General features: G+C 46.7%; 1 protein-coding gene across 6 annotated transcripts in view; it reads left to right on the top strand.

Annotated features, from left to right (window-relative positions):
• The window catches only part of MYH10 (myosin heavy chain 10), a 242,765-nt gene that overhangs the window by 39,978 nt on the left and 180,315 nt on the right, over window positions 1-22,472 (top strand). For all 6 annotated transcript variants that reach the window (XM_068262757.1, XM_068262758.1, XM_068262759.1 and 3 more), the window contains exon 3: window positions 9,193-9,349. In XM_068262757.1, coding sequence (XP_068118858.1) covers window positions 9,193-9,349 — 157 coding nt within the window. The remainder of the gene's footprint in view (window positions 1-9,192; window positions 9,350-22,472) is intronic.

Genomic DNA, 22,472 nt, shown 5'->3' on the forward strand with positions numbered 1-22,472 from the left:
ATTATAGAATAATGCAATGTTAGAAAAAACACTATATACCTGAAAATAAAAGTATGAGTATATTTTCTTTGCTGCTAATCTTCTAGTAATTATTCATAGTACACAACCAATTCATTATATCATATTTTTTTTTTCGCTTCAGTGTCTCTTTAAAGAGAATCTGTATTGTTAAAATCGCACAAAAGTAAACATACCAGTGCGTTAGAGGACATCTCCTATTACCCTCTGTCACAATTTCGCCGCTCCTCTCCGCATTAAAAGTGGTTAAAAACAGTTTTAAAAAGTTTGTTTATAAACAAACAAAATGGCCACCAAAACAGGAAGTAGGTTGATGTACAGTATGTCCACACATAGAAAATACATCCATACACAAGCAGGCTGTATACAGCCTTCCTTTTGAATCTCAAGAGATCATTGTGTGTTTCTTTCCCCCTTCTGCTCTCATGCACTGAAGTTTCAGGCTGCTCTTTTCTTCCTGCAAACAGCTTTGCCTTTGTCTGTAATTCCTCAGTATGTGAAAGCCCAGCCAGCTCAGAGGACGAATTTATCCAGCTTGTAAAAGATAAGAGAGAAGCTGCACTAATCTAAATAATACACAGGCAGTGTGTATAGAGGGGCTTGGAAGGGGGAGTTCATAGCAGAACCACAACACTGAAGAACTTGGCAGCCTTCCAGACACAGCCCGACAAGTCTAGTGGAAAGATACATTGATTTATAACAGAGACTGTGATAGTAGAAAGAGCTGCAGTAAGCCAGAACACATTAGAATAGCTTTAGGAACTTGTAGGATGATAAAAAACAGGATGAAATTTTTGTTACAGAGTCTCTTTAAAGAGATTCTTAAAGAGAACCCGAGGTGGGTTTGAAGAATATTATCTGCATACAGAGGCTGGATCTGCCTATACAGCCCAGCCTCTGTTGCTATCCCAAACCCCCCTAAGGTCCCCCTGCACTCTGCAATCCCTCATAAATCACAGCCACGCTGCTGACAAACAGCTTGTCAGAGCTGGCTGTGTTTATCTCTATAGTGTCAGTCTGCTGCTCTATCCGCCTCCTGCAGAACTCCAGTCCCCGCCTGCATCCCTTCCCTCCCTGCTGATTGGAGGGAAGGGACTGGGGCAGGGACTGGAGCTATGCAGGAGGCGAGGGAGCAGCTGAGACTGACACTACAGATGTAAACACAGCCTCGCAACATGGCTGTGATTTATGAGGGATTGCAGAGTGCAGGGGGACCTTAGTGGGGTTTGGGATAGCAACAGAGGCTGGGCTGTATAGGCAGATCCAGCCTCTGTATGCAGATAACATTCTTTAAACACACCTCGGGTTCTCTTTAAGTGAGAGGGATAGGGAGGCTGCTATATTTATTTCCTTTTACGCAGAGCTGTGCAGTCGGAGCAATTTGGGAACCTGGAGTCTGAGCCGGTGGTTTCATAAACTGAGAAGTCGGAGTTGGAAGATTTTTGTACCGACTCCACAGCCCTGCTTTTACGCAATACCAGTTATCCGGCAGCCCTGCTGATCTCTCTGGCATCATTAGTGTCTGAATCACACACCTGAAACAAGCATGGGGCTAATCTTGTCAGGCTTCTGTCAGAAACACATGATTTGCTTGCTTGTTCAGGGTCTATAGCTAAAAGTATTAAAAGATACCTGAGGTGACATGTGACATGATGAGATAGACATGGGTATGTACAGTGCCTAGCACACAAATAACTATGCTGTGTTCCTTTTTTTCTTTCTCTGCCTGATAGAGTTAAAGGGAACCTAAACTGAGAAGGATATGGATTTTTCCTTTTAAAATAATACCAGTTGCCTGGCAGTCCTGCTGATCCTGTGTCTCTAATACTTTCAGCCACAGCCCCTGAACAAGCATGCAGATCAGGTGCTCTGATTGAAGTCAGACTGGATTAGCTGCATGCTTGTTTCAGGTATGTGACTCTACTGCAGCCAAAGAGATCAGCAGGACTGCCAGGCAATTAGTATTGTTTAAAAGGAAACATCCATATCCCTCTCAGTTTAGGTGAAAGAGTTAAACATCAGGCATGTAAGTGGCAGTTCCTGTCAGGACTGGGTCAGACTACAATGTGACCCTCACTGATAAGAAATTACAACTATAAAACACTTTGCTAGTAGAAAATGGTGTCTGATAGCAGAAAGAGATAAAAAGGGTCAATAGTTTATAGATTTTAGCTCTGGCATTCTTAAATGAATGTGTCATTGAGCAAAAACAATAAAACAGTCAAAACTTAAAAAGTACATTCAAATACAAAATAAAACTGTGGAATATCTTAAAAAGTCATTTTTTTAGAAGGAGAATAGATACAATTGTTTATTTCATTAGTTTTTCACCTCGGGTGTCCTTCAAGGTGGCCACCCACCATACAAATTTTTTTTTTTATTTTTTTTTTTTCTAATTTTGATTTGATTTTAGCATTCCGATCCAGTTTTTCCATTGATTGAAAGTTTCGATCAGAATCTTTGAGGTACCACATACGTAATTTTGAGATTTCCTCAATTCTGGGATAAAAGATAGAAAACTCTGAAAAAAATGGTTGGTTAGAAAAATCAAGAGAAAAAAAAATGATGAAAGTAAGTTTGGTATGTACTAACTAGGTACTTGCAATTTGTTCTGGTTGAATACAATTTCACAATCCGTCACACACCATACAATTCTTCAGAACATTGGTCTGAATTTTCCATCATGTCCAAGCTCAAGAAATTGAAAAAAGCCTGTGAAATTTGATCGGATTTCCCGTTCGAAAACCAAAGCTTTACATGTTTTGGGACAACCTATCGTATTTATCGAATTGGAGTAAAATTGGATCTTTAATTGTATGGTGTGTGGCCACCCTTAGAGGCAGAGGATCAGCAGGTTTGCCTGGCAACTTGCATTGTTTAAAAGGAAATCGATATGTCAGCCTGCATATCCCTCTCACCTCGGGTTTCCTTTAAGCCAGTGATCTGCAGACGTGGCTCTCCAGCTGTTAAAGGGAACCTTAACTTAAGGAAGTGGATTTTTTCTTTTAAAAGTTGCCTGACTCTCCTGTTGATCCTGTGTCTCTAATGGCCCATACTCACGGGCAACTTTTTTGGCCTGTCGCCAGCACACGTGAGCGTGTGGGCGACAGGCCGGCGACAGCTCCTCGCCAGGTCCCTCCTCGTACACACGCGGAAGAGGGACCAGCAGCGCGACGGAAGCTGTCGCCGACGTTCTTCCTCCTCTAACCCCCCCCCCCCGCCGGAAGCTCCATATTCTTCAATGGAGGTTGCTGTCGCTAGTCCGCGTACTCACGCGGACTAGCGACAATTGCGGCGGCAACTGTCGCCAGGCGATTGAGCAGTTCAATCGCCTGGCGACATCAGCGACGAGCGACAGTTCGGGGGTGCGCGCCCGTGCAACGGCGCATACTCACGGGCGACCTGTCGCCGCAACACGCGCCCGTGAGTATGGGCCATAAGGCCTCATCTACACGTGTAGATGAGGTGGCGTTCCGGCGGCTCGGTTAGCCGCCGGATCACCTCTTCCGTGTCCCCGCTCACCGCGCGTGCGCCGGATTCTATTCCCTGCTCGTCCCCGCCGGCGCCGCTTATCTTCCGCTTTATTCCCTGCCATTGTCCCCTCGCGGGGAGCGAGCAGGGAGTCGGCGGTGGGGAGATCCGTCCTGTCGGATCTTATCAATCAGCGGCTCGATTGATAAGGAACATCGCGGCCGCATCTACGCGTGTAGATGCGGCTACGTTTAGCTACAGCCCCTCAACAAGCATGCAGATCAGGGGCTCTGACTGAAGTCAGACTGGATTAGCTGCATGCTTGTTTCAGGTGTGTGATTCAGCCACTACTGCAGCCTAAGAGATCAGCAGGACTGCCAGGCAACTGGTATTGTTCAAAGGACAACTGAAGTGGGAAAGCTACGGAGGCTGTCATATTTATTTCCTTTTAAATACTAGTTCCCTGGCAGCCCTGCTGATCTATTTGACTGCAGTGGTGTCTGAATCACACCAGAAACAAGTATGCAGCTAATCTTGTCAGATCTGACAATGTCAGAAACACCTAATCTGCTGTATGCTTGCTCAGGGTCAATACCTAAAGGTTTTAGAGGCAGAGGATCAGCAGGAAAGCCAGGCAACTGGTGTTATTTACATGGAAATAAATATGGCAGCCTCCTTATCCCTCTAATTTCAGTTGCCCTTTGAAAGGAAACGTCCATATCCATCTCAGTTAAGGTTCCCTTTAAGGAACTACAAGTCCCACAATGCATTGCAGGAGTCTGACAGCCACAGTCATGATTCATAAAGGCAAATGCATTGTGGGACTTGAAGTTCCTTAACCGGTGGAGAGCCAAGTTTAAGCTGTCCTGAGTGGAGTGTCCCTTTAATGAGTTGTGTGGCAGCAGGTTGTCACTAGACCTGACGGGTCTCACATTGCGCCGGTGTCACGTCTCCTGTATGTTTTTGTTTCCAGCCTCCCCCCACTCCTCGTGCGTCGCACACGCCTGCATTCGCACAATGGCCCCATCCTGCACACCTGGCCTGACAGCTGCATCCCGCGACGCCACGTCCCATTTCCCCCATTCATTGTCGGCCAGCGGCACACTGAAGTTAACACGTGTTTTCAGTTTTCGGATGCGCGCACAAAGGGCTGCTCTGTACGCCGGTCTGGAATTTGCAGCGCGGGGATTCCTTGCTAATTACTCGCCTCACGGTGGCCTGGCTTGTGCCGATGACTCAGCTTTGTAGCGCTAACAAGCAGGAAATCAAACGTGTCATAAGGCAGCGCCGTTCCACCCGCTGCAGGCAGACCGCAATGCTTGCATGTACGGCGCTGCTGCCAGTATTGGCTCGTTGTGTATATTACTGTTATTTTTGTTAATAAAGGCTTGTAATTATTGCTCTAGTATAAGACACCACCAAACAGAAAAAAATACATCTTTATTTCCAAATAAAATATTATCGCCATACATTATACTAGGGACACAATTTAAATGTTGTAATAACCTGGACAAATGTGCAAGTAAAACGTATGGGTTTTATCTACAATAGTACATTCTATTTTTAAACTCTAATGGCTGAAAGCTGAGAAATTATTATTTTTTTCTTCCCTGTAAAACACATATAAAGCAAATAATTTTTAGCAAAAGTACTCCCAAAGAAATCCTAGTTTGTCTCGCAAAAAATAATATAACTATTTTCAGTCTGATAAGTAGCGGTAAAGTTATTGGCGAATGAACGGGAGGAGCGTGATGTGAAAATTGCACTGGTTTTGAAGGGGAAAAAAAACCTGCGGATTGGAAGTGGTTAAACAAGACCAGTTGCCTTGCATTCCTGCTGATCTCTTGAGCTGCAGTGGTGTCTGAATCACACACCTGTAACAAGCAGATAATCTAGTTAGACTTTAGTCAGAAACACCTGATCTGCATGCTTGTTCAGGGGTTTGAGGTCTATGGCTAAAAGTATTAGAGGCAGAGGATTAGCAGGACAGCCAGCCAATCTGTATTGTATTAGGAAATAAATATAGCAGTCTTCATCTCTCTTGGTCTCTCGAGTTCCCTTTTTAAAGAAGAACTCCAGGGAAAATTATGTAATAAAAAAGTGCTTCATTTTTACAATAATTATGTATAAATGATTTAGTCATTGTTTGGCCATTGTAAAATATTTCCTCTCCCCGATTTACATTCTGACATTTATCACATGGTGACATTTTTACTGCTGGCAGGTGATGTCAGTGGAAGGAGATGCTGTTTGCTTTTTTTGGCAGTTGGAAACAGCTGTTATTTCCCACAATGCAACAAGGCTCTCACAGTGTGATGTCAGAACCATGGTCCTGACATCACACTGTGGGAGGGGTTTCACCACAATATCAGCCATACAGAGCCGCCTGATGATTCGTTTGTGAAAAGAAATAGATTTCTCATGGGAAAGGGGGTATCAGCTACTGATTGGGATGAAGTTCAATTCTTGGTTACGGTTTCTCTTTAAGCCAGAAATAAGTTTAGGAACTATTACAAGGAGCTGAGTGCCTAGACTCCAGCTCCCCCCCTTTCCATATCCCTCAGTATACAGGAATCCCGGTTTGCCACCTGCCATAGAGTAGGCCTCAGGCTGCAGTGTTTAGCATGTGCTGTGGCTGGCAGAGGGGAGCTGACAGTGTGACAGGTGGCAGCCCGCCAGCTCCCTTGTGTTAGTCTGTCAGTCGCAGTGTTTGTCTGCTGCCCGCAGCTGTATTGTGTCTCTTGCCTGTCACCATGTCGTTCCCCTGGGAATAAAGAGCTGATTGCAGTTCGCTGGACCCCGAGGTGACCGCTCGTCCCGTCCAAACTTTCCCACACAGTGCTGGGACGCCACCGCAGCCTCTCGTGACGGGGGAGGAATTCAATGAGTAAACACCAGAAAATTCACACCGAGTTCCGCCTGCTATATATATATATATATATATATATATATATATATATATATATATATATATATATATATATATATATATATATATATATATATATATATATATATATATATATATATATATATATATATATATATATATATATCAGGGTGTGACCGCCATCCTTCTCACCCAGCAAAGAATAGTACCCCATGCATTTGGGGTATCCCCCCCCCCCCCCCCCCAAGCCAGAGTCACCAGCTGTTGGAGGAGGCTGAGGATTAGGCTGGGGTTTCCACTAGTGCTGGACTTCCTTTTCTGAGGTGGATTCCGGCACTTGTGGGCTGTCCTACCGCAAGCCAATCGCGCCACACTTTGGCCCATATGCAATTAACGGTTTCACTCGCGTTATCTCCTAGGAGATTTTCATATTCTCTTTAAAAATAACTGTTCAGCATTTCACAACTGAAAAAGTACCCGCAAGTTAGGGAAAAAGTACTATCCATTTATTCGGAGTATTTTCTCAGGTGCTGGTGGCTTAAAGAGAATCTGTACTCTAACATTTTTACAGCAAGAAGCATACCATTCTATTCATTATGTTCTCCTGGGCCCCTCTGTGCTGTTTCTGCCACTCCCTGCTGCAATCCCGGCTTGTAATTGCCAGTTTTAGGCAGTGTTTACAAACAAACTAACCAGCTTGTGATAGGCTCACATAAGCAGAGTGTGTGAGTCATAGAGAGCCTGCAGGGGGCCTGGAGGTAGTGTGTATAGCTTCTACCAATCACAAGCAGCCCTGCACATTCCAGAAGGAAACAGTTTAGATCATATAACAGAGATAACACAGCCACTGTGCAAGTAGGAAAGGCTGCAGTAAGCCAGAGCACATTAGAACAGGCAAAGGAACTTATAGGATAGAAGAACTAAGGCTGAAAAGTTTGTTACAGAGTCTCTTTAAATGGCATTTTACGGCAAGTTGTGAAAATATCAAACTCTGGAGAAAAAGTGAATTGCATATGGGCCCCTGTGTGAAACTAGCCTTAAAGTAAACCCGAAGTGTGAGTGATATGGAGGCTGCCATATTTATTTCCTTTTAAACCATACCAGTTGCCTGGCAGTTCTGCTGCTCCTCTGCCTTTAATCTTTTAGCCATAGAGCCTGAACAAGCATGCAGATTAGATGTATCTGACTGCCAAGATAAGCTGCATGCTGGTTTCAGGTGTTGCAGCCAAAGAGATCGGCGGGAATGCCACTCAACTGGTACTGTTCATGAGAAAACATATATGGCCTTAAAGGGGCACTATTGCTAAAATCATCTTTTTTAAACCTTTTAGCATTCATATTAGTTGATGGAGGACTGATTTTGCACATTATTCATTTTTATTTGGAAGTATTTGTTTGCAGGCAATAAACATTTAGATACATGTAGTCACGTCAGCAGTTGTACCTTTCCGACGCCAATGTAGTTCATACCATTCTGTAATAGGGAGGCAGCTTGTAGTGGTGTGCGAGTTGTCAGTTATATTGTACCCCTCTGGCCATTTCAGTTCGATTTTCCCACCTTGTAACTGCTCTATAGAGCAGTTACTGAGCACAGCAGCCGACATAAAGTGATGGTTGCAGCCTCCTCCGTGCAGGGTGCAACGTTATTCAGAGCGGCTGCGTGTAGTTACGCCGCCCGGCCGCCAAGGACCCCCGTTCCCTATGCTGGCAATGAAACGGACACCTACTGTTGTCCGTTTCTATGGTAACCATGTCCGGCTTTCCTATCTACACAATCTAGCAAATTACACCAGAGAGAAAATATATGTGTGCATCAACCAAGTGAACCTGACAAATCTGGCTTTGCAAATGTGGCCTATTGGCTAATCACGAGACATTTCTCATGCAAATATGCATTTGCTTTCGCATGCCTAAATATTCAGGGTCAAAAACCAACACCGCAAAGCAATCTAGCGGCGGCATCAAAGAGCACACACAAGCGTTACAGCTGTGTTGTTGCTCTGCGTGGCGTATTGCTTCCTAAAACCTTTTTTGAATGCTTACCTGCTTCCACAACACAAACACCTTTAAAACAGTTTTTTAGGCATTCAAAAAAGGTTTTAGGAAGCAATACACCACGCAGAGCAACACACAGCTGTAGCGCTTGTGTGAGCTCTTTGATGCCGCCGCTAGATTGCGCAGATAGGAAAGCCGGACATGGTTACCATAGAAACGGACAACAATAGGTGTCCGTTTCATTGCCAGCATAGGGAATGGGGGTCCTTGGCGGCCGGGCAGCGTAACTACACGCAGCCGCTCTGAATAACGTTGCACCCTGCACGGAGGAGGCTGCGACCATCACTTTATGTCGGCTGCTGTGCTCAGTAACTGCTCTATAGAGCGGTTACAAGGTGGGAAAACCGAACTGAAATGGCCAGAGGGGTACAATATAACTGACAACTCGCACACCACTACAAGCTGCCTCCCTATTGCAGAATGGTATGAACTACATTGGCGTCGGAAAGGTACAACTGCTGACGAGACTACATGTATCTAAATGTTTATTGCCTGCAAACAAATACTTTCAAATAAAAATGAATAATGTGCAAAATCAGTCCTTCATCAACTAATATGTTTGCTAAAAGGTTTAAAAAAGATGATTTTAGCAATAGTGCCCCTTTAAATGGACCAAAATACCGCTGGAATGGAGCGGCTAGGAGATATCTCTTCGGGTTTCTCGAGTATGTTATCGCTGTACAGATTGTATCATACGTTGGCTGCTCAGCATCATTTGCAATCGTCTAATTGTGGTTATTTTCTGTCCCGCTGTCTAGACATACTCCGGCTTGTTCTGCGTGGTGATTAACCCCTACAAGAACCTCCCCATCTATTCGGAGAACATCATCGAGATGTACCGGGGGAAGAAACGCCACGAGATGCCGCCACACATTTATGCCATATCAGAATCTGCCTACCGCTGCATGCTGCAAGGTGAGCTGGGATACCGCGACTGATCGTCCGCTGCTCCGCCTTCATGTGTGTAAGAAAGGGGCTGCTGAAAGGGATCCCGAGGTGAGAGGGGTATGGAGGCTGACATGTTTGTTTCATTTTAACTAATGCACATTGCCTGGCTGTCCTGCTTATCCGCTGCCTCTAATACTTTCACCTATAGACCCTGAACAAGCATGCAGATCAGATGTCTGTGACAAATCTGACAAGATTAGCAGCATGCTTGTTTAATCTCTTGAGGACTGCAGTGTTAAACCCCCCTAAAGACCGGGCCATTTTTTTTATAAATGGGCCACTGCAGCTTAAGGCCTCGCTGCAGGGCCGCACAACTCAGCACACAAGAAATTCCCCCCACCCCCCTTCCCACCAACAGAGCTTTCTGTTGGTGGGGTCAGATGTTTGTTTGTAAATATTTGTCTTTATTTTTTAATACATTTTCCTGTTTTCTTTTTGTTTCTATGTAGTCCTCCCTCCCCCCACCAGCCAATCGGCGTGATCGGCTGTCATAGGCTTCAGCCTATGACAGCCGGTCACCGTCCGGTCTTCCAGGGGGACAGCCGTGTCACACGTCTGTCCCCAGTACAGCGCTGCTGTGGATCGCAGAGCTGTATAAGGTAATTAGACGGCGATCGCTGCTGGGGGGCTAAAGGCGGAGCTCCGCTTACATAGAGCAGATGTGCACGATCTCCTGCAGAGCAAGCCCCAAGGACCTTACGACGATCGCCGTTGGAGCTGTCGCCGTGGCCACGCCCATCGGCGTGACACCGTCTGCAATAGGTTAAGGTGTGTGATTTAGGCCCTACTGACAAGAAAGATCAGCAGGACTGCCAGGCAACTGGTATTGTTTAGAAGGAAATAAATAGAACGGCTTCCATAGGTCTCACACCTTGGGTTCTTTTTAAGTAAAGTGGCCAAGCTGGGCCCCAGAGGATTTAGGCTTACATGATGTGTACCAAAACTTTATGAAAAGGATGTGACCTTTGTTGTTGTATTAAAGCGGAACTGTAAATACATTTTAAACACACTGTTTCACTTACCTGGGGCTTCTGCAAGTCCCCAGCAGCCGTCCTTTCCCACGCCGGTCCTGCCCGAGCCGCCGTCCTCCCGCCGCCAGCTCCGTTCCGTGCCGTAGACCTTGAAGTCCAAGGCGCAGCCCTGCCAAGCGTATCTTTTCATCGCGTTCCCCTCTGCAATAGCAGGGGTCGCGTAGAAAGGATACGCGTGGCCAGAGCCTTTGCAGGCGCAGTGGCCCTCCGGCGAAACCGAAAGTAGTTGCCGGCGGGAGAACGACGGCTCGGGCAGGACCGGCGTGGGACAGGACAGCTGCTGGGGACTTGCAGAAGCCCCAGGTAAGTGAAACCGTGTGCTTAAAATGTATTTACAGTTCCGCTTTAAGAGCCACACCAATCTAGAGTTCCAAGGAAGCAGCTCCCAAAGTATTCTGTATCCTGGGATATGCCTGTGCCTAACCCCAGATTGCTCACACGATCCTGGATACAAACCAGATAAGAAGAGGCGGCACACCACTGGCTGCAAAGATGCTTATATTTCACAACACAGGCACTGCATGTTACGGACACGCAGGTCCTTCATCAAGTGCATACAGAACTCTAGATTGGCGTGGCTCTTAACAACACAACAAAAGTCACATCCTTTTCATTAAGTTTTGCTACGCATGATCTAAGCTTAAATAATAGAGGCTTCGCTGTGTGCAGTACTGTTATCTGAGGAAGTCTTGAAGAAGTGTTGTAATTGGTGCTTGATAGAAGTTCTTTCTCAATCAGGCTGTGATTTTTTTTTATTTATTTATTACATTAGTGGTTATTTTGACTTTTTATTTTCAGTTCAGGTTCTCTTTAAGCACTTGGGGCTCCTCCCACTCACAGAGATAATGATTGCGGTCTAGTCTCACTGGATACTTTTTGGCCACTTGTAAAAACTAAAAACCCTTTTCAGAGGACATTGATCAGTTAGATAGCCCGTTGACCATATGAGTCAGAGTGGGCACAGGTGACACATTGTCCCCAGAAGCTGTAAGTGGACTCTAGCCCAAAGGTTACCCAATTTTGTGAATATTCTTAGTTCTACGATCTATCTATTTCTTATTGCCTAAAGCTCAGCTGAAGTGAGAGGGCTATGGAGGCTGCCATATTTATTTCCTTTTAAGCAATACAATGTGCCTGTTGGACTGCATTTGCTGTATGCTTGTTTCAGGTGTTCAATTTAGCAGGGCTGCGGAGCCGGTACAAAAATCATCTGACTCCAACCCCAACTCCTCAGTTTATGAAACCACGACTCCAACTCCGACTCCAGGTACCCAAAATGACTCCGACTCCTTAGTCTAATACTTTGTGCAAAAATCATCCGACTCCTTGGATTATGAAACCTCCGACTCCAACTCCAGGTACCCAAAATTGCTCCGACTCCAACTCCACAGCCCTGCAATTTAGACACAAGTGAAGCATGAAAAACCAGCAGGACTGCCAGGCAATGTGCATTGTGTAAAAGGAAATAAGTATGGCAGCCTCCATATCCTTCTTCTCATTTCAGGTGTCTTTGTATCATACTTGCTGACATGCTAATATATTTTCTGGCTCGCATTCAGATTTCCGCCTGGTTCAAATTGGCATTAAAAAAACAGTCTGTTCCTGGATCGGGAATGGAACGGATTGATTCGTAATGGATGGGAATGGATCCAATGGTAACCTATGGGTCTACTGCTGGACCAATTTTTCCGGACTGCTGAGCCCAGTGGAATTAAGCTGCATTGGTGGCAATAAGAATACTGAACATTTCTTCACACTAGTGAAGAAATGGACCATTCTTGGGGATGTGGGGAAACGGAACGGAAGCAGCTGAATGGAAACGGAGTGAAAACTGATCCGATCAACCGGTAATCAGATCGATTTTCATGGACCCGTTTGCCATGTAATTGCCAGTGTGAACCGGGCCTTCATGTATTTGTGCTGAGCTTTGGATTTGGGCCAATCAAATCCTCTTCCTGACATTGTATATCATGGCAGTTCTGGGTAGAGATGGCCCAGCCTTGGAGAACTCATGGAGAAGCACGTGATCTGGTCAGCTGATAGATTTGTAAGCCTCTGATTTGCTGTGATGACTTCCTGGTTTAACACCTGATCACGACCAGCAAATCAGAGCCTTACAAATCTGTCAGCTGATCAAACTGATCATGTGCTTCTCCATGAGTTCTCCAAGGCTAGGCCATCCCTAGTTCTGAGATGCATACAATTTGCATTGAATTTGCATGCAAGCTAGAATGTTTCGCATCTCATTGACCATCTGAGGTTAGCCATGGAAAAATCAAGCCTCTTATGACGAAGGAAGGATAAAGGAGTCCTCCCCAGAGTTTGTAACTTATAAAACCGTTCCCTGTCGGCACTACTCGTACTTTTTTTAAATTTCTTTTGGTCTCCATTAATTACCTCGGCTGATAATCCTGCAGAGGGTTCAGATCTCCTCCCTCGCGGCTTATTAAAACGTCTGAGACATAAACAGATTTTGTGAAATGATGTGTCGTGCGCTGTGCGGCCCTTTAATGCGCTTTGCGGAGGAAGTTCCGATAAATCTATGCTGTAAGTGGACTAATCTTGTCATTGCGGGGGAATTAGCTGCTCGGTTTTGGAGCTGTCAGTAATGAGGTCCCTGGTTTGCGTTAGTCCCAGTGGTCTGCGGATCGTCACGGGGACGTTATTATAGAGGAGTCAGACGATGTACAGAGCTGCGGCGGTGTTTATAGAATGAGATGTACGGCTTTCTCTACATGTAAACAGCCAAGTCGCCCGCCCTCATTCACTCTCATTTATTCTCTATTTCTTGTACAGGTAGTCCCCAGTTAAAGAGAAACTCCGACCAATTGAATTTTATCCCAATCAGTAGCTGATACTCCCTTTTACATGAGAACTCTATTCCTTTTCATAAACAGACCACCAGGGGACGCTGTATGACTGATATTGTGGTGAAACCCCTCCCACAAACTCTTAGGACCGTGGTACTCCTGGCAGTTTCCTGTCTGTGAACCTTGTTGCATTGTGGGAAATAGCTGTTTACAGCTGTTTCTAACTGCCAAAACAGCAAGTAGCATCTACATCACCTGCCAGCAGTAAAAATGTCACCATGTGATGCATGTCAGACTGTAAATCATGGATTTAAAAGATTTTACAATCGGCAAACACTGACTAAATCATTTATACATAATTATTGTAAAAATTAAGCACTTTTTTTATTACATTATTTTCACTGGAGTTCCTTTTTAATGAACGAGATAGGGACTGTAAATTCATTCTTAATCTGAATCTGTTCTTAAGTCGGAACACTGTGTCATCTCTGTCCCCCATACCTCCTCTGTGCCCCCCTGTGCCTCCAGTGTCCCCCTCTGTGTCACCTCTGCCCTGTACCTGCTTATACAAGTTTTTTTCTTTGAATTTTTTAAAATAGATTTTCTCAAAAACTACAAGTCCAATTTGAGAAAAAAAATGTTTTTGACTTGTTCCCATTGAAACACAGAATCCATGCCTTTCATATTGGCGGGTCGTTTGTACGTCGGGCGTTCTTAAGTCGCGGACTACCTGTACTGCTGCGAGACACTTTTCTTTTTATAACCGTATTTAATTATAAATGATTTAGCCAGTGTTTGCCCGTTGTAAAAATCCTTCCCCTGCCTGGTTTACTTTCTGAAATGTATGGCATGTGGCATCTTTAGACCTGTCAGGTGATCTCTGCGGAATGGTCCTTTAATAAGAGCACTAAAGCCAGTAGAAATGATCTCTGGTCTCCCACAATCCTCTGGGTGGAGAACTCTACATAATAAACAGCTTAGGCTGTGTGACATCACTGGGAAGGTATACCAATATTTAGCAATATACAGATATTGGAAGTGTTTCTGATGCTTAAAGAGGAACTGAAACATCAAAATGTCCCTTGGGGGGTACTCACCTCGGGTGGGGGAAGCCTCAGGATCCTAATGAGGCTTCCCACGCCGTCCTCCGTCCCTCGGGGGTCTCGCTGCAGCCCTCCGTACAGCGGCGACGTAAATATTTACCTTCCCGGCTCCTGCGCAGGCGCTCTGGTGGCTGTCGGCTCCGAAGTAGGCGGAAATACCCGATCGTCGTCGGGTCTGCTCTACTGCGCAGGCGCAAGTCTCCGGCGTCTGCGCAGTAGAGCGGACCCGACGGAGATCGGGTATTTCCGTCTATTTCCGAGCCGAAAGCAGCCACAGCGCCCCCGCTGGAGCCTGCAAAGGTAAATATTGAATCTACAGTCGGGTCTGTCGCCGGCTGTTCGGAGGGCTGCAGCGAGACCCCCGTGGGACAGAGGACGGCGTGGGAAGCCTCATTAGGATACGGAGGCTTCCCCCACCCGAGGTGAGTACCCCCCAGGGGATGTTTCTGATGTTAGTGTCTCTTTAAACCCAGATATTTAATGTAAAAGTGTGTATTCTAAATCATTTACTGCATTCTATACTATGTTGTTACAGTCCCTCTTTAAAAATACGCTTCCGGACTGCTTTATTTGAAATCTATGCCCTGTTTATGGCTGCTTATTCTTGTTAGGGCGTAGATTCCAATTACTGCGTGGCACGGACCCCCGCTGCTGCCGATCGCACTGCTTTTATTGGCTCCTGACCCAGTGATCACTGTGAGCCAATCTCATGGGCCAATGAAATGGTCTCCTAACCCGGCTCACAGAGCTCTGCCGTCATAGCGACGGCAGACTGAGTGGCCTGCAGTGACAGGTGAGGGGCGGGTCCATGTGGTGAGACGTTGCGAGGCCTTTTTTTTTTTTTTTTTTGCCAGCAGTGTTTGGTCCTTAAAGGGGAACTTCAGCCTAAACAAACATACTGTCATCAAGTTACATTAGTTATGTTAATTAGAATAGATAGCTAATATAATCTCTTACCCACCCTGTTTTAAAAGAACAGGCAAATGTTTGTGATTCATGGGGGCTGCCATCTTTATCATGGGGGCAGCCATCTTTTTGGTTGAAAGGAGGTGACAAGGAGCAGGAGACACAGTTCCAACTGTCCTGTGTAACCCCTCCCAGCTGCACACGCTAGGCTTCAAATGTCAAATTCAAAATGTAAAAAAAAAAAAAATTGCACCAAAATAGCAGAACGAGAACAACAAAATCAGAAATCCCATCATACTTTGCACAACATCAGGGGAAAAAAGCCCGGGCAGTTTTCTTCTGTGCAGCTAAAAATGAGGCTTGTATAAGAGAAACAAAGTTCTGATGCTGTGAAACTGTTAAAGAAACACTAAGCCTTTTCAGTGCTGCTGAGTCGATTTTTAGTCTGAAAGTTCACTTTAAAGGGAACCAGAGGCCCCAGAAAAAAGATTTTATACATACCTGGGGCTTCCTCCAGCCCCATACGCATGGATCGCTCCCACGCCGCCCTCCTCCGCTTCCTGTATCCGGCGGTACCGGGTCCGGTACTTTCGGCCAGTCGGCGGCAGCACGCGGACAATTGTCCGCATCACAGGGGCTCCCGACATACCCGTACGCGTGCGGCTGCATACTGCGCAGCCTCACGCGTAAGGGTATGGAGGGAGCCCCTGCTCATGCGGACATTTGGCAGCGTCTGCCGGAAGTGACGGGACCCGGTATCGGCGATCCAGGAAGCGGAGGATGGCGGCGTGGGAGCGATCTGTGCGTATGGGGATGGAGGAAGCCCCAGGTATGTATGAAATATTTTTTTCTTTTTAGGATTCCGGCGTCTCTGGTTCCCTTTAAAGTACTACTATCGCAAAAATCTTAACATTTTTAAAATGAATGTAAGCATATACAGATAAGAAGTGCATTTCTCACAGAGTAAAATGAGCCATACATTACTTTTCTCCTATGTTGCTGTCACTTACAGAAAGTAGTAGAAATCTGACAGAACCGACAGCTTTTGAACTAGCCCATCTCTTCATGGTGGATTCTCAGTGTTTTTTCCTTATTTTCAAAAGCACTTAGTGAATAGCAGTTGCTCTGTCCAACTGCCAAAGAAGTGTACGGTGGGCAGGGAGGCTGGCCAGCATCTTTTTAAAAACCCTTTTTAAGGGGTGTCTTTATAAAGAATAAAGGCCTTCCTGAGAATCCCCTGTGGAGAGATGGACTAGTCCAAAACCTGTCGGTAATGTCAGATTTCTACTACTTACTGTAAGTGACAGCAACATAGAGAAGTAATTTATGGCTCATTTTACTTTGGGAGTAATGCACTTATTATGAGTATGTTTTTTTATATATTTTTTAATTTTAAGATTTTCACGACAGTGAAGGGGCTAGAGCAGGGGTCTCAAACTCTATTTACCTGAGGGGCCGCAGGAGGCAAAGTCAGGATGAGGCTGGGCCGCATAAGGAATTTCACAATCGCGACGCATCGCCGCCTCTGCCCGCCCCTCTCACTCTTCCTTTACAGAGAGGGGCGGGGAGAGGCGGCGATCCGTGCGGCGATTGACGTCAGGAGGGGCAGAGCTGAAGCTGAAAGCTCTGCCCCTTCCAGGAAATGCCAGCGGATTGCCCCCCAGGCGATTTGGGGGCTCTGCAGCCCTCGTTTAGCGGCGGGGATGCGGCGGATTACTTGGGAGCATTGAAGCGAACTATAAGGAAGCTTTTGCCGGCGAGGGCCGCAAAATATTGTATCGAGGGCCGCAGATGGCCCGCGGGCCGCGAGTTTGAGACCCCTGGGCTAGAGAGTGCTAGGTACGCAGATGGTTAAATGGCAGCAGAGAATTCAGGAAACGGATTGTGTGTGGCTGATGTAGATTTTGTCATTTGATCTGCATCTCTGCTCAGTCTGGTGGTGAAGCTGAGACGAGAGAACACGGGTGCCTTTGACATTTTGTTGTGTTTTAGTGGACGGTCAGCACAGAGTTTAGTGCTCACACTCATCTAATTTTGATTGGCCAATGTTACTACTTCCTTGAAGTATGAGAGCTCACCTACTTCATCTGTTCTAGTGATGGGAATTCCGGCTCTTCTCGGAGAATCGGCTCTTCTGAATCGGCTCCCATTAAAGAACCGGCTCTTACGTCTCTGAATCGGCTCTTCATTAAATATCACTAGACACCACTCAGAATCGGAGTAAAAGCCCCGCCCCCGTCTCCATGACAACTCCAGACTGCTTCTCTGACTGGGGCAATCTCTTCTGCTACTGCTCTGCTCCGCCCCCATACACTCCTACAAGCTGCAAGAGGAGGACTACATCTCCCAGCATGCCTCAGCGCCCTTTATTACACAGCAAATCAGAGCTGTGTGGGGCGGCTGAGGCATCGGCTCTTTCAAAACCGAGAACCGGCTCTTGTCGTTCGCAGCAAAGAGCCGGCTCGTTCGCGAACGACCCATCACTAATCTGTTCATAGGATTCCAAATCTGACCGTCATATTACATGGAGATGGTAGAATTGGCCAGTCAAAATTTAAACTGGTATAAACCATTTATTCCCCGTCAGATTGACAGGTCGAAATGATCAATTCCAGCATGTCTGATCTGCTCCTGATCAAGAACAGTATCGTTTCTTGTGCAATATTGGTCTAAAAATAAAGTGAATGGGTAGGGAGTGTTATAGTGTTGTATTGCAGCAAATTACTTGTCCAACATCCACTAACTGAAGCTATTTATAAATTAAAGAGCTGCTTTGTGCTCACATCTGCCCTTCTAGTTACAAATTAATGAGCTGAATGCCTTCTTCTTTCTTAAAGGACCAACATCCTGAAAAATGGTGTTGTTTAAAATACATGCGTATAAGAAAGTACATTTCTCCAGATCCCAATTCCTGTATCTTACAGCAGGCAGTAAAAATCTGACAGTCCATCTCCTCATGGGGGAGTCTCCAGGGTTATCCTTATTTTCAAATGCACTTCTTGATCAGCAGTTGCTCAGACCAATTGCCTGCCATTATCTTTGTATAGATCCGTTCTAGGGACTACTTTTGTAAAGAGTAAATGAAAGACAAGAACATGGGAGAAAGTGAATTTATACTGTATTTTAATCTGTAAGAGATGTACTTATTATCAGCATGTGTACACTTGTATTTTAAGTTTTACCATTTTTTTTGATGGTGGTCCTTCAAGTGTATAGGAACAGGTGTGGGAGTGGGGTTTCTTCCAGCCTCTGTGAATGGTGAGGAAGGTGTTACAGATGGGAACAAGTGTGGGGTGGGGTTTCTCCCAGTGGGGAACAGGTTTGGGGTGGGTCTTTTTCCGGAGGGGAATGGGTTACACACAGGCACAGGTTTGGGGTGGGGTTTCTCCCGGAGGGGTTACACAGAGGCACAGGTTTGGGGTGGGGTTTCCCCCGGAGGGGAGTGGTTACACACAGGCACAGGTTTGGGGTGGGGTTTCTCCCAGAGGGGAGGGGTTACACACAGGCACAGGTTTGGGGTGGGGTTTCTCCCGGAGGGGAGGGGTTACACACTGGCACAGGTTTGGGGTGGGGTTTCTCCCAGAGGGGAGGGGTTACACAGAGGCACAGGTTTGGGCTGGGGTTTCTCCTGGAGGGGAGGGGTTACACACAGGCACAGGTTTGGGGTTTCTCCCGGAGGGGAGGGGTTACACATAGGTACAGGTTTGGGGTGGAGTTTCTCCCATAGGAGAGGGGTTACACATAGACACATGTTTGGGGTGAGGTTTCTGCCAGAGGGGAGGGGTTACACAGAGGCACAGGTTTGGGGTGGGGTTTCTGCCAGAGGGGAGGGGTTACACACAGGCACAGGTTTGGGGTGGGGTTTCTCCCGGAGGGCAGGGGTTACACATAGGCACAGATTTGGGGTGGGGTTTCTCCCGGAGGGGAGAGGTTACATATAGGTACAGGTTTGGGGTGGAATTTCTCCCAGAGGGGGGAGGGGTTACACATAGGCACATGTTTGGGGTGAGGTTTCTCCCAGAGGGGAGGGGTTACACATAGGCACATGTTTGGGGTGAGGTTTCTCCCAGAGGGGAGAGGTTACATAGGGTAACAGGTTTGGGGTGGGGTTTCTGCCAGAGGGGAGGGGTTACACACAGGCACAGGTTTGGGGTGGGGTTTCTGCCAGAGGGGAGGGGTTACACATAGGCACATGTTTGGGGTGAGGTTTCTCCCAGAGGGGAGGGGTTACATAGGGTAACAGGTTTGGGGTGGAGTTTCTCCCAGTGGTGAAGGGGTTACAGCCGGAGGTTAGAGGCAGCCAGGCCTCCATTCATCAGTAGGCCTGCTCTCTGCATGACTGCAGGAACTGAGGCTGAAGTGGCTGCTTCCCTGTGAAGTGGTGATCTGGTTTTCCCAGCCTGGCCTGTGTCTGGACTGCTGCCAGCTAGTGGCAGATCAGTAGGAAGGCACATAGAGAACTGCCAGCTCCCTGTTCCCTGCAGGTTTTGCCCAGTGATTGGGCATGGCAGGGCAGTGCGAGGTCACACGACTAGACCTCCACTATTACCACCCCCCTTCTTCCTTCCACTTCCTCCGAGACTCCCCACCTCAGAGTGATTGCAGCGTCTGGCAATTCCTGAGAGGCGAGAGGCGAGCCATTGTCTGCAGGCCGTAGGCTGCATTAACCCCCGGTGTGCCCAGCCAGTACAGCACAGCTCTCTCACCCAGCAGTGGCTGCACAATGTACTGGTGGCTCTGCCTCTGACACAGGCAACCTGGGTTTGAATCTCAGCTCTTTCTATTCAGTAAGGAGACCTTGGGCAGCACGGTGGCGTAGTGGTTAGCTCTCTCGCCTTGCAGCGCTGGGTCCCTGGTTCGAGTCCCAGCCAGGGCACTATCTGCAAAGAGTTTGTATGTTCTCTCCGTGTCTGCGTGGGTTTCCTCCGGGCACTCCGGTTTCCTCCCACATTCCAAAAACATACAGATAAGTTAATTGGCTCCCCCTAAAAATTGGCCCTAGACTACAGTACTTACACTACATAATATAGACATATGGCAATGGTAGGGATTAGATTGTGAGCTCCTTTGAGGGACAGTTAGTGACAAAACAATATATATATACACTGTACAGCGCTGCGTAATATGTCGGCGCTATATAAATACTAAAATAATAATAATAATAAGACTTCCTAACACTGCTACTGCCTCCTGAGCACGCTCTAGTGGCATCAGCTCTGGTGCTTTGTCTGCCAGGAGAAAAGCGCAATTTAAATGTTGTCTATTCGCCTTCATTTTAAAAGCACCAACACGCCAGTCTGGGGTTTTTGAATGCATAAGACAAATTACAAAAATGTATCTAAGTGACATATCTAACAGAGCCAGATCATTTACAAGGCAATCCTAGGCAGTTGCCTAGGGGCTGTAGAGTGACCAGGGTCCTGGTGGACGCTAGCAGTAGTGGGCAAAACACTACTATCTTGCTTATGTCCCCATTTCTGTACACACCCTTTTCCACCAGCGCGTTTGCGCTGGCTGAATCGCAAAACCGCAAACCGCTAGCGATTTTACAATCGCTACGGTTTGCTTTTTAACATAGGAATCGCGGTAGGTCATTTCCACTACCGCGATTCGCTTTTGTCGGGAACGCGAACGCGTGGCGGAGCGATAATTGCCGTGATTTTGCTATGCAGTGCATAGCATAGCAAAATCGCGGCCGCAAACGGCGGGGGAATCGCCGGTTTTGCGATTCAGCAATCGCTAGCGTTCAGCATGAACGCTAACGATTGCAGGTGGAAAAGGGCCCTCAAAAACGCAGGCAAAAACGCAAGCGCATGCGTTTTTAAAGTGCCTGTAGTTTTAAAAACGCATGCGCTTTTGCCTGCGTTTTTTGTGCGTTTGCGTTTTTCTTGTAATTGCTGATTGGCTAAAGAATCCTTTGTTTTTTTTTCTAGTTTACATTTCAACAGGAATCAGGACATTGCAGAGTCTTCTGGGATACTGACTTCTGAAAAACGCAGGCAAAAACGCAAGCGCATGCGTTTTTAATGCGTTTTTCATGCGCTGCGCTTAAAAAAGCGCAGCAGGCACTGCGATTGCGTTTTTCTAAAAACGCATCGCACCAGTGTGTACAAGTCATCACGATTTTCATTCTTTTTCAAAAGACCTTGCGTTTTTAAAAACGCAACGCAAGCGCAGCAGTGTGTACAGGCCCTTAGGGCCCTTTTCCACTAGCAATCGCTAGCGTTCACACTGAACGCTAGCGATTGCTGAATCGCAATTAGCGGCGATTCCCTGACGTTCGCGGCCGCGATTTTGCTATGCTATGCAATGCATAGCAAAATCGCGGCAAAAGTCGCTCCGCGGCGCGATCGCGATCAAGTAAAAAACCGCAGTAGTGGAAATTACCTACCGCGATTCCTATGTTAAAAAGCAAACCGTAGCGATTGTAAAATCGCTAGCGGTTTGCGTTTTTGCGCTGGTGGAAAAGGGCCCTTAATCATTTTCGACCTTTTTAAAATGGTAGTGAGGGCCCTTTTCCACCAGCGCGTTTGCGCTGGCTGAATCGCAAAGTCGCAAACCATTAGCGATGTTACAATCGCTACGGTTTGCTTTTTAACATAGGAATCGCGGTAGGTCATTTCCACTACCGCGATTCGTTTTTTACCCGAATGCGAACGCGCGGCGGAGCGATATTTGCCGCGATTTTGCTATGCAGTGCATAGCAAAATCGCGGCCGCAAAACGTCGGGGAATCGCCGGTTTTGCGATTCAGCAATCGCTAGCGTTCAGCGTGAACGCTAGCGACTGCAGGTGGAAAAGGGCCCTTACAGATTATTTAAGTTTCCTTTTAACGCAAATAAAAAGCGATGCTGGAAAAAAGTTAGATACTGGCCTTTGTCGAGAGTAGGCTCCGGATCCCAGTGATCTGCAAACTTTGCTCTTCAGCTGTTAACCTCCCTGGCGGTTTAATTATTTTGCCAGGGAGGCTGCAATGTGGTTTTTTTTGAATAAAAAAAAAAATATTTCATGCAGCCAACTGAAAGTTGGCTGCATGAAAGCCCACTAGAGGGCGCTCCGGAAGCGTACTTTCGATCGCCTCCGGCAATCAAAAGTAACAAGATAGGCCGCAATGAGCGGCCTATCTTGTTTCGCTTTCCTCGCGAGCGGAGTGACGTCATGGACGTCAGTCGACGTCCTGACGTCAGAGCCGCCCGATCCAGCCCCTAGCGCCGGCCGGAACTGTTTGTTCCGGCTGCGCT

Source organism: Hyperolius riggenbachi, chromosome 12 (genome assembly GCF_040937935.1).
Source record: "Hyperolius riggenbachi isolate aHypRig1 chromosome 12, aHypRig1.pri, whole genome shotgun sequence".
Classification (NCBI taxonomy): Eukaryota; Metazoa; Chordata; class Amphibia; order Anura; family Hyperoliidae; genus Hyperolius; species Hyperolius riggenbachi.